We start from the raw sequence: 13,559 nt of genomic DNA, 5'->3' as shown, positions 1-13,559 counted from the left end.
ACTCTTTTTGCTGTGCTTAACACCCCTTAACAAGTTCTTCCTTGACTCGACTTGCGATCTGTATTTTTACATTGCTCCATTACATCATTGTGTAATCTCATGTGTAAACAACGTAAAGCAATCCTGTGCTCTGATAGAAGCACAAACTTTCTGCCACGGTATAATACCAGAATCTTTACCTTTGACATGTCGTCCAGCTCTGACTGTGATAATGACAATATAGAATGTGTCTTGATTGGGCTGGGTTATGTAGCTATATCATAGACAAAAAAAATATTTCAATATTTTTCAGCAGCATTTTGATGTTATTTAAATACATCTTTCAATATTTATGTATTTGCTCTGAAATGGCTTAAAGGGATTTAAAAATATATATATTTTAGGAACCATTTCAAACAAAAAGTGTCAAAGTGTCACAATCCATAAATGCGTGCTGTGATCCACAAATGCACAGGAAGCGATCCACAAATAAATGGCACGATTCACAAATAAATGCTGGGCAGTGTTGTGAGGTAAAATGTTATGTGTAAATTAACTTTATTTTTTGAAACGCCTTACATTTATTTGTGGATCTCATTAAATGTATTTGTGAACCAGCTATTTATTTGTAAATCTCTTTCCATTTGCATGTTAAGAAACAATTCTAACCCGATACAAATTGCTTGCAATTTTACATTTCAACCACAGATGTCGCTAGAGAGCACTAAGTTATGTATTGCAGCTTTAACCATAGAAACTACAAAAGGCCACATTATAACTTAAAGACTATTACCATAAAATACAATGAAATGTGACGCAGTCACGCAGGGAATCCTGAAAACACCCGATTATTGTTTTTCACCATAATTTTAACAATAGTTTACCATAAATGTAATGTATTCAATTAATACATAAAGTTTTTAACATAAAGTACATTTTTTTTTTGTTTTGTTAATTACACAGAAAAATAATTATTTTTACATCTAAAAAAACTAAGTTACAATATTTTACCATAAAATTACATGTATTGTCTTGTTAAATGTATTATAATTTTTTACCGTATATATTAAGATAACCAATTAACTTTTTTTTTTTACTGTAGCATTCTACGTTCTTTTACCTTGTATATCTATGACTAGGTAATATTATAATGTATTTTAATTGTGGTTACAATTATTTATGAGAAGTTATAGCATATTATAATGGGTATTATAATACTTTACAAATGCACTATATAATGCATTTGCTAAGCATTATAAATATGGGCTTAAATTCTTAAAGTGTTGCCCTATTTTCATAATTTATTATACATTTTCATTCATTACAGATTATATTATCAGCAGAACTAATTGACTAAAAAGTTGAAAAATGTTTGAATTTCAGAATTTCATCGTATTTGATATGTCCCCCTTTCTACTTGCACTGGAGCTGGCATGAACAAAACCTGAAGATCCATGAAGCTATTATCCATGATGTGGTTATTTTTTAACAGTATCTTGTTGTGTTATTACAGAAAATGATGAACCTGCATTTATTACTCTTATTACCCAGCAATATTGTACTGTGAACCTTTCTGTCTATCTCTCTCTCTATTTCCTCCTCCGTCATGTCCTTTATATCATCTTGCCATCTCTCTCTGTCCTCTCTGTGACCAATCCTTCTCTCGTCATAGGGACAGGCAGCATCTGGTGTGTGTTTTCAACAGTTCTAAGTGTGTGATGATTTAATAGGGCTTGACGAAGAGCCTCTGTTGATTCAATTGGAATTGACAGTGGTTAGTTTCAATTGCTTTACTGAAACACACCGTCAGACTGAGTGAAAGAGGGACTATCAATCTTACCCTGTGAAAACAGCCTTGTTACCATTGACTTGAACTGTATTGTACCCCATATTTGTTCTGTATGTGAACCATCGCTTTAGAGAACATGTCAAAGTAAGGCTGTGCTTGAAACCAAAGGCAGCTGCCTTGCTGCTTCAGTTCTAAGTCAGTCAATGACTTCACAGGCAGCGATTTAAGGCACCTCGTAAGGACACTGGTTTCTCTGACATTCTTCCAAAGCACCATAGCATCATGTCCAATGATCTAAATCAAATTCAAGAGAGTTTTAGAGGAAACCAAGCAAATATGTAATGATTACAATGCTTATTTCTCAGTAGAAAGGGAATCATAAATTGAAGACAAAGACAGTGTTTACTTACGAATGGAACTGAATGGATAGTGTGACGCCACTTTAGTTCGCGCAGCTGCTGTTCTCATATTCAGCAGGTGCTGAGATTTGGTGATTCTGTGCTCTTTTAGCAGATTATTTGTAATAATTAAACTTCTCAGCTGTTGTCTATGAACTGGACTGTCAGAACACAAAGCTCTTATAGACAAATATGTGTGCAACTTTTCATGAAACGTGCAAAGATGCATCTTTTCCATGAGCACTTGATTTGATTTTGTTAATGCACTAACTCTTTCTTATAAGAAAAAATGCTTTGGATTAAAGGTCTGCTAAAGCAATGAAAGTAAATGCATTTTCATGATTGACACTTGTTTGACAGCCCACCAATATTTCCTCTATGTTTTGACAAAAACAAAAAACAAAATTTATTTTTTTTATCCCCTTTTCTCCCAATTTGGAATGCCCAATTCCCACTACTTAGTAGGTCCTCGTGGTGGCGTGGTTACTCACCTCAGTCCGGGTGGTGGAGGACAAGTCTCAGTTGTTTCTGCTTCTGAGACAGTCAATCCACGCATCTTATCACGAGGCTCATTGTGCATGACACCGCGGAGACTCACAGCATGTGGAGGCTCATGCTACTCTCTGCGATCCACGCACAACTTACCAAGCGCCCCACTGAGAGCGAGAACCACTAATCGCGTCCACAAGGAGGTTACCCCATGTGACTCTACCCTCCCTAGCAACCGGACCAATTTGGTTGCTTAGGAGACCTGGCTGGAGTCGCTCAGCACACCCTGGATTCGAACTTGTGACACCAGAGGTGGTAATCAGCGTCAATACTTGCTGAGCTACCCAGCCCTCCGTCAAAAACATATTTGCATTTCTCACTCATACACATTTTCAGACAGATACCCTCCTCCACACCCACCCACTGTGAGTTGTTAACTTGTCAGACCTGTTGAAACGAGGAGGCGGCACCCGAGCCATATCTAGAGGCCTGCATATCATAAAGTGGGCTCTTTTATACTTGGGCTGGTAAGCAATCACCCTAGCATTGTGGTGGCAGGTTATGCACAGGAAAGTTTCTAGGGAGTTCTGGGTGGTTGCTAGGGTGTTCTGTAGGGCTGTTAGACTGTTACTCCCTGGCACAAGTCCCTAACCCTAAGTAGGAGCAATAGTAAGAAGTATGAGTGATCTTTTACCAACAGATTTTCTTTAGAAAAGTGGAGATTTCTCACTTAGACAGTTAAGAAAATGTCCTCTTTTGTTAAAATAAAATGTATGTCAGTAGTTTATTCATAGTGAATGTTGTAGAGAACCATTTGTGTAGTCTTGTGGCAGTGAATTGAAATGGGTGCTTGTGCTGGCTTAATAACATTCAGCACTTCACTTAACAAATGAGATGCTGCCAGTTGCCACGGATACAGAATCTTCTCCACCGCTTGCTCTGTTTGTCCTCTTCACACTTCCCTTAAAGGAGCCTGCTGTTCATTTAAAAGGATAGTTCACCCAAAAATCTAAATTCTGTCATCATTTGCTCATCCTCATGTCATTCCTTATATGCATGCTTTTATTTTTTCTGTGAAGCACAAAAGGAGAATTTTATGAATAATCTTAGCAGCTGTTTTTGATGCCACAACAGTTCATAGTGACCATAATTTGTCACTGTGTGACAAACAGGCTGAAATTTAGATTTGTTATTCACTGAAAATCAGCCCTCCACTTTATCTCTCAAATCTCGTTCTCCATGAGAGAAAGCATGTTTATAACCAGTGTATCGTGTTTGGTCATGGCACACTCGAGAACCAATGGCTTTTGGCGTCAACAACATCAAACCTGGTGTGATGTGTCGGGAAACACTACTTTGAAGATGCTAAAATATAACACAGTTTTGATTTATTTTGGATTTTGTTTAGTCACAACATAATTCCCATAGTTCCATTGATGTTATTCCATAGTTTTGATGACTTTACTATTATTCAAAAATGTGAAAAAAAATTATAATAAAGAATGAGAAAGTATTTAAAACATTTTGACCGGTAGTGTAGTTCTGGAGTGATATGGATTAATTTTACGTTGCTTTTTGGGTCCTTTTTAGAGCTTGACAACTGTGGTCACTATGAACTGACATTGTATAGAAAAGAACTGTGTGAAGATTCTTTGCAATTTCTACTTTTTTGTTCCACCGGGGAACAAAAACAATATCATGTGGGTTTGGAATGATATGAGCGTGAGTAAATAATGACAGAATTTTCATTTTAGGTGAACTATTCCTTTAATCTTTCCTATTGCTTCATTTACAAACACATAGTTAAACTCCTCTTCAACATAAGAGAAAGACAGACCTGAGAGAGATCGAGATATCATATTAGAGTCAGTGAGAAATGTTATTATCTGCACTGATGATAAGGACAAAATGACATGAATCCATATTACTGTGAAATATAGATGATGCTTTCTAAAAGAGGTCATGCTCACCATTTGCATTCTCTATTAACCACTAACTCCTCATAACAATTGCAGTCTATTTTATGATGATAGATCAGCCTGAATACATGCATTTTATTCATTACTTCTGAGTAGACATCTAAGTTATAGTATGTCAAATATGTTGGAACTCTTCCAGTTGTAGAGGCTGTAACCTTAGCTAGAAAAGTAAAGTTCAACAAGACAACAACGTTAGTTTATTAGTTGTTCTAGACATTTGGATGGATGCTGTGGATGGATGTGGTGGATGTATGGATGAATGGATGGATGGGATGATAGATTGATGGATGCGATGGATTGGTGAATTTATGGATGGATGGATGTGATGAATAGATGGATCATGGATGCGAATGATGGGTGAATGGATTCAATGGATGGATGAATTAGTGAATGGATGGATGGATGTGTAAATGGATGGGGGAATAGTTAGATGGTTGCAATTTATGGGTGGATGGATGGAAGGGTGATAGATGCAATTGATAGGTGGATGGATGTATGCATTGGATGGGTAAATGAATGGATGAGTAAAATGGATGGATTGATGGTAGAGTGTGATGGATGAATGGATGATAGATGCACAGGATATCTGGATGGATGGATGGATGGATAGATAAAAAGGACTGATGATGGAATTGTTCTATGTATGTATGATACAATGGATGGGTGAATGGATTGACAGATAGATGGGTAAATTGATGGGTGGGTGGATGGATGGATAAATGGATGGGTGAATGGATGGATGGATGGATGGATGGGTGTGATGAGGAGGAGGGCTGGGCCGTGACCATGAACGCCCGGCTCCCAATCGGGCTAATCATGAATGGGTGCAATGGATGGATTGATGGATGGATGGATGTGATGGATGAATTAGTGAATAGATGGGTGGATGGTTAGATGGATGGATGGGTAAATGGATGGATGGATGTAATGAATGGATGGGTAAATGGAGGGATGCAATGGATGGATGGGTGTATGGACTGATGGATGGATGGATGGATGGATGTGATTTATGTATGGCTGAATGAATGGATGGGTGGATGGATGGATGTGACAGATGTGATGGATGGATGGGTGGATGAATGTTGCATGAAAGTTGGATAGATGGAAGTGATGGATACATGGATGGATGTTGTCAAGTCAACACAATTTAAGTCACAGGTGACCGAACATTGTTTCTAAGATGAAGGAACCAAACTGTGTTTGAGTAACAGTTCTTTCATTCATCATTGATTATGGAGGAACCAGTATTTGTCTGGAATAGTGGATGAATGATACATCAGCCAGACTTGAGCAGTATTTTCCCTTATCTGATTATCAGCATTGACCTGAAATCTTAGCCCTCTTTGTGTCCGTTCCAAAATGTCCTAACACTTGTAAATCCGTAAAGTGCAATAAAACATCTTATTCTATATAGTATTTTAGTTTTTACAATGTTACAGTTTGTGATTTTTTTTTTTTTAACTTAATTTAATTATTGAAGTTCAGAGAGCATGGTTTTGTTTTTTAATACATTGTAGTTAATCACTCTGATGTTCAAGTGTGGATTGTGGCGCAGATTATAAAAAAGGCCCAGAGGGGTTTGACATCACTAAAAGATGGATGTTATTGGACTTGCAGGTGTTGAATCCGATGGGATGGGATGCGTTTGGTCTACCGGCTGAGAACGCTGCCATTGAACGAGGCCTCGACCCGGAGGAGTGGACCAAAAGGTGACAGCCAGAAAGACTAGATAATCTCTACCAACCATTACTCCACTTGATTAGTCACACACCAGCCATCAGTGATGTTTATCCAACCCTTCACAACTACGCACACACACATCGATCCATTGCACAAGTTACTTAACACCTCGTATTATCTCATATGCCTCTCTCTCTCTCTCTCTCTCTCTTTCTCTCTGTGTCTTACAGTAATATTGAGTCGATGCAGCAGCAGCTGGACAGTCTGGGACTCTGCTTTAATTGGGAGCGGGTGAGTGTGTGGAGGTGGATTAAACTCTCTGTGGTATGTGGGAATTGACCTGTGTAACTCTGCTCCTCTTCCTGTGAACTTCGGTATCTTGCGTCATTGCATCAATATCCTACTTTTTAACTGAATGTGAAAGTGTTCCACTATTCATAATGGCAGCCTGTTTTCGTTTTCTGATCCCCAGTGTTTTCATAGATGACATGAAGTGATGGGAGATGTGGTTTTGTGTAATCTTTTGATAGGAGGTCACGACCTGTCTGCCTGACTATTATAAGTGGACACAATATCTATTCATCAAGCTGTTTGAGGCTGGACTGGCTTACCAGAAAGAGGTGAGACAGCCTGCTTGTTTAGCTGCCTGTTCACTTCTATAACAATGCAAGTGGGATTAATTTCAAAGAAAGATAGCACAAATACTTTTAAATACTTTTAAAGAAAAACATTTTACAAGGAACAGTTTATTAGTTTTGAAATTAAATGAGTTCAAAATGAAGATAAAGTATTTGGACACTTTCTGATTGTCAAATGTTAGTGTAACATTTTTATGGTGAATGTGCTGAACTCCACCTGTGTGAACTTGAGGAGAACGGACTTCGTACAATCACTACAAATTACTGCAACACCAGCTGCTGGAAAGTAATTTAACAAAAATTGTTTCTTCTGAGAAAAACTCTAGCATCATGCAGATGCCACTTGCTTTGATATTTTGTTATCTAATGGCACTCATACATTTTGAAGTGTGATTTGAGTGTTCAAATATTGTTTAGTTCCACTTTATGCAAGGTTATGTAAGATTAATCTAGAGTTTTCTTAGTTTGTGCATTTGTATGTGTGCACAGGCTCTGGTGAATTGGGATCCAGTGGATCAGACGGTTCTTGCAGATGAGCAGGTGGATGAGAGCGGCCGCTCATGGAGATCTGGAGCTGCTGTGGAACAGAAGCTCCTCAAGCAGTGGTTTATCAAAACTACCAACTATGCCAAGGTACCGGAACCTCACCAGCCCGAAGCAGTCTGATCCCAGAAACACACACTGTATGGCTTTCAAGAAACTGTGGCAGGATTCCCACAGTCATTAAAAACCTGGAATTTTTCATCATTTCTGCATTGTATTATTATACAGTATCTGTTGCAGGGGAGCTTGCAAGAGTGTACACAATCTTAATTATAATTCCTCTATAAAAAATATTCCACCCACACAATATCTGATCAAAAAACAAGTACTGAGTCTAAAATCAGTTTGACTGCACAAGACCTTGCAGATGAGCCCATCTGTGTCTTGGAGGCTTATGCTGCCTTTATGTCAAGTCAAGTCATTTTTATTTGTATAGCACCTTTCACAACACACATCGTTTCAAAGCAGCTTTACAGAAAATCATGCATTAACAGAAAATGAAACTGTAATATTTATAAAGTCTTAGTTATCATTGTGTAGTTGATTATGCGATTAAATACGATTATGAAGTGTGTATAAAAATAAGTAATTTAAATAATAATTGTATTTATAACCCCAGTGAGCAATCTGAAGGCGACTATGGCAAGGAACACAAAACTCCATAAGATGTTGGTTAATGGAGAAAAATAACCTTGGGAGAAACTAGGCTTACTGTGGGGGGCCAGTTCCCCTCTATTCATGGTTTAAAATTATTAAACTTAGTAAGTGTTAAGGGCCAGTGTTTAAACAAAGATTTTCGCATGAACTGTAAGATTAATGACTAATGTCTTTGAAGTTCATCCTGGATTAACTGCAGAAGTTCACATAGATGCATTGTCTTTTGTTAGTTGGCTGATGAAGGGTTTTGTTGGCAATTCATTGATAGTCTATGTATTACATTTCAAGAGTGTAGTCCATCATTAGACCGAGGTGATGCAGGCAGAGATCAGTGAGGTGCTTCACAGTTCAACTGGCTGGTAATTTCGGTGAGGTCTATCCTAAGTCCAATGTTCAGGCAGTGGCATATGAAGTATCCCATGTCTTATGGTTGGAGCTGGCATCAGTTCATCCTCTGAAGTCCATTGTAATAGACTGAAGTGATGTCTGGCTGGCACCAGCTGTATTTAGTCATCATCACTCAGAGACACGTAACAGTGGAGTCTGACACCAAGGATCCGGCCGGTTCTGGTGACCTCGGGATAGGAGTCCCTATATGGAAACAAATAGAATAATATTAGCATAGATGCCATAAAGTTTTGCTGAGTTATAGATCACGATCAATGTTCCTGGTTTCTGGTTCCGGCAGACCTAACTAAAGCAGCCTAATTGTGTGGTGAAGAATAAATTAGGTGTATGCCTGGCTAAATAGATGAGTCTTTAGTCTAGACTTAAACTGAGTGAGTGTGTCTGCATCTCGAACAGTGTTAGGGAGACTATTCCATAGTTTAGAAGACAAATATGAAAAGGATCTACCTACTTTTGTGGATTTTGATATTCTAGGAACAATTAACAGGCCAGCGTTTTGCGATCGTAATGAGCGTGATGGAATATAGCGTGGTAGAATTTTACTTAAGTACTGCGGAGCTAGACCATTCAAAGTTTTGTATGTAGATAACAGAATTTTAAAATTAATACAAAATTTAACAGGTAGCCAATGTAACACCGATAAAATTGGGCTAATATGGTCATATTTCTTGGTTCGAGACTGCACTCTGGCAGCTACATTTTGAACCAATTGAAGTTTATTTATTGAACTTGCTGGACATCCTCCCAGTAATGCATTACAGTAATCTAGTCTTGAGGTCATGAATGCATGAATTAGTTTTTCGGCATCAGCAACAGAGAGCATGTGTCGTAATTTAGCAATATTTCTTAGATGGAAGAATGCTGTTCTACAAACATTGGTAATTTGATTTTCAAATGACATATTGATATCAAATATAACACCTAAGTTCTTCGCTGTTGAAGACGATGTAATGGCTTTTTTTTGAAGGTTTTTAGTCCAATAAATAGTACCTCTGTTTTGTCGGAATTGAGTAGAAGGAAATTTTTGGCCATCCAATCTTTGATTTCATTGATACACTCTGCTAATTTGGAGAATTGTGAAATTTTGTTGGGTTTCAAAGAAATATGTGGAATGATCCTATTTATGAGATGAGCACGCATTTGTTTGAGTGCGGACTTTCATAGTTTTAGTTAAAGGATCATGGTGAAGCTAATTTGTATTGGACATAACGGTGTTTGTCTTTCACATGCGAGTGAGTGAAACAATGCAGAATAACGAGCTGACCTGAGAAAACAAAACACAAATACTGTAATGTCATATACAGGTGCATCTCAATAAATTAGAATGTCGTGGAAAAGTTCATTTAATTCAGTAATTCAACTCAAATTGTGAAACTCGTGTATTAAATAAATTCAATGCACACAGACTTAAGTAGTTTAAGTCTTTGGTTCTTTTAATTGTGATGATTTTGGCTCACATTTAACAAAAACCCACCAATTCACTATCTCAGAAAATTAGAATATGGTGACATGCCAATCAGCTAATCAATTCAAAACACCTGCAAAGGTTTCCTGAGCCTTCAAAATGGTCTCTCAGTTTGGTTCACTAGGCTACACAATCATGGGGAAAACTGCTGATCTGTCAGTTGTTCAGAAGACAATCATTGACACCCTTCATAAGGAGGGTAAGCCACAAACATTCATTGCCAAAGAAGCTGGCTGTTCACAGAGTGCTGTATCCAAGCATGTTAACAGAAAGTTGAGTGGAAGGAAAAAGTGTGGAAGAAAAAGATGCACAACCAACCGAGAGAACCGCAGCCTTATGAGGATTGTCAAGCAAAATCGATTCAAGAATTTGGGTGAACTTCACAAGGAATGGACTGAGGCTGGGGTCAAGGCATTAAGAGCCACCACACACAGACGTGTCAAGGAATTTGGCTACAGTTGTTGTATTCCTCTTGTTAAGCCACTCCTGAACCACAGACAACGTCAGAGGCGTCTTACCTGGGCTAAGAAGAAGAAGAACTGGACTGTTGCCCAGTGGTCCAAAGTCCTCTTTTCAGATGAGAGCAAGTTTTGTATTTCATTTGGACACCAAGGTCCTAGAGTCTGGAGGAAGGGTGGAGAAGCTCATAGCCCAGGTTGCTTGAAGTCCAGTGTTAAGTTTCCACAGTCTGTGATGATTTGGCAATGTCATCTGCTGGTGTTGGTCCATTGTGTTTTTTGAAAACCAAAGTCACTGCACCCGTTTACCAAGAAATTTTGGAGCACTTCATGCTTCCTTCTGCTGACCAGCTTTTTAAAGATGCTGATTTCATTTTCCAGCAGGATTTGGCACCTGCCCACACTGCCAAAAGCACCAAAAGTTGGTTAAATGACCATGGTGTTGGTGTGCTTGACTGGCCAGCAAACTCACCAGACCTGAACCCCATAGAGAATCTATGGGGTATTGTCAAGAGGAAAATGAGAAACAAGAGACCAAAAAATGCAGATGAGCTGAAGGCCACTGTCAAAGAAACCTGGGCTTCCATACCACCTCAGCAGTGCCACAAACTGATCACCTCCATGCCACACCAAATTGAGGCAGTAATTAAAGCAAAAGGAGCCCCTACCAAGTATTGAGTACATATACAGTAAATGAACATACTTTCCAGAAGGCCAACAATTCACTAAAAATGTTTTTTTTATTGGTCTTATGATGTATTCTAATTTTTTGAGATAGTGAATTGGTGGGTTTTTGTTAAATGTGAGCCAAAATCATCACAATTAAAAGAACCAAAGACTTAAACTACTTCAGTCTGTGTGCATTGAATTTATTTAATACACAAGTTTCACAATTTGAGTTGAATTACTGAAATAAATGAACTTTTCCACGACATTCTAATTTATTGAGATGCACCTGTATATAGTGTACCGGATGAAGGGGACAAGGGATTTCAGGCAATAGACAATTCATATTATCTCAAAGGTGTAAAATGATAGAGTGAAAGCTATATTAATTGTTTAATAAAGGTTTATTGACTATTCAGTCCCACTTTATATTAGGTGTCTTTAACTACTATGTACTAAGTTTAAAATACATGCAATACAATGTATTTATTATGTAACTAAATGTTGTTCTGCAAAATTCTCACAAGATTCACATTTGCTGCTACTGAGGTTGAGGTATAGGTAGGTTTAGGAGTAGGGGTAGGGGTAGGGGTTAGGGTTAAGGTAGGTTTAGGGTTAGGGTAAGGGTTGGGGTAGGGTTAGGTTTAGGATTGGGGGTAAGGTTAACCATATAACTACATATGTAATTAAATGCAGGTACTTTAAATGTAAGTACAATGCAACAACATGTATGTACATAAAAAGTACATTGTATCAAATTCTTAAGTGCATAGTAGTTAAAGACACCTAATATAATGTAGGACCGACTATACTAAAACTTTATGACTGAGAAATCCTGTTTGTTAATGACCTAGGTATACTGTGCTGTTAATTGTAATTCAGTATGATAATGCACAATAGCTTGCCACTAGGTGTCAGAAGGTACACAGCAGTAAAGATACTTCTTTAAACGAGAAGCGTATGAACTATGTCTATGCAAGTGATTTAAGCTGCAATGGAACAACTAGCAGAAAATGAGAAACATCAGCTTAATGAGATAATCAGACCACATAAACTGAAAGTGCTATGCATATCAACATGCCTGAATATTGAGTCCTGATTTCCATACAGTAATATACTCTGGCATGCAAACACTGTAAACATATGAGTACTGTGAACCTGAACTTGGCTCACCTGCATGACGTGGCCACAGAGGCTAGGGAAACATACTTTCTAACACCTGACGTGAAGATCAGTGAGCGAAATGAAACATTGCTGCTTGAAAAGCAATTACTGATGCAGTATGATGAACAGTGAAAGCCTAAAACCCCAACAGCCACAGCTAGATGTGTATGACAATTGTTCAGTTTAAAGAAGATAAACAGAGATCTTGTAGTAACATACAGAACACAACACAGCTGCACACAAACCAGAGAACAGAACTTACTAAAAATGTCTGAGCTTGTAGTCGGAGAATAGATGCCTAGCCTTATTTGTTTGAACCGGAGAACTCGGAAATCAAACTGAGAGGGATGAGGAGGCGGGAATGTCTGTCACCTCTTCTCCATTATGAACCAGTGAGTACTTGTGACAGACCTCCGCCTGAAGAGAGCGATACCTCAGCAAAAACATTTGGTAGGTGTAACATTCTCGGCCAAAATCAAGTAGTTTTTAACCGGCTCATGAGATGCTGGCTTCAATATACTGTTATGAGAGATTTTGGACCGGTGCCAGTTCACAGCGGATGAAGCTGCACGGCGCGATGCGGCAAGGTAAAACCAAGCGATCAACAGAATGTCCTGTCGCTCGTCACGGCTGCTTAGGACAAAAACTCTGTTTAACACTGGAGATCATGCACATTCAGAAGTGGTTTTAAACCCTGAGATTTGACCAGATTCCTTGAATCTTTTAACTTTGTTGTGCACGGTAGAGTGTGAAATGCCCAAAATCCTTCCACTTTATCTCTGGGGAACATTGTTCTCAAAGCGCTGTATTATTTGCTGACGTATCTTTTGGCAAATTGACAATCTTCGACCCATCTTTGCTCTTGAAGGACTAAGCTTTTTTTGGAGGCTTTTTAAATACTTTAACATGATTGCCTCACCTGTTTAACATCACCTTGTTATTTCTACTCTTCAGATTGTTGTTAGTCCAAAACTGCCCCTGTCTTTTTTGCAATGTGTTGCAGGCATCAATTTCAGAAAAAAAACTCTCTTCAAAAAGCAATGCTGTCTTTATACTGTTTTTGTCAAGTCAAAGTACATTTACAAATCACTCCTTTTTGTTTTTATTGGCATTTTGCATACTGTCACAACTTTTTTGGAATTGGGGTTGCCTTAGTAGTAGGTAAAAATGCAGGTACTCTAATGTTTTGCTCTTCATTTTGTCTGTCTTTGTAATTGAAAAAGAAAGAAACATGAAATTATCCATT

The 13,559-nt window shown here is 38.2% G+C and overlaps 1 protein-coding gene across 2 annotated transcripts in view; it reads left to right on the top strand.

The window, feature by feature from the left end:
* The window catches only part of lars2 (leucyl-tRNA synthetase 2, mitochondrial), a 96,789-nt gene that overhangs the window by 28,816 nt on the left and 54,414 nt on the right, over positions 1-13,559 (top strand). For both annotated transcript variants that reach the window (XM_051718232.1, XM_051718231.1), the window contains exons 4-7: positions 6,252-6,343; positions 6,545-6,605; positions 6,845-6,934; positions 7,442-7,585. In XM_051718232.1, coding sequence (XP_051574192.1) covers positions 6,252-6,343; positions 6,545-6,605; positions 6,845-6,934; positions 7,442-7,585 — 387 coding nt within the window. The remainder of the gene's footprint in view (positions 1-6,251; positions 6,344-6,544; positions 6,606-6,844; positions 6,935-7,441; positions 7,586-13,559) is intronic.

The sequence above is a fragment of the Myxocyprinus asiaticus genome, chromosome 15 (assembly GCF_019703515.2).
Source record: "Myxocyprinus asiaticus isolate MX2 ecotype Aquarium Trade chromosome 15, UBuf_Myxa_2, whole genome shotgun sequence".
In the NCBI taxonomy this organism is placed as follows: Eukaryota; Metazoa; Chordata; class Actinopteri; order Cypriniformes; family Catostomidae; genus Myxocyprinus; species Myxocyprinus asiaticus.
Note: the sequence above shows the minus strand (reverse complement) of the source record. Positions and strands in the feature narration are given on the sequence as shown.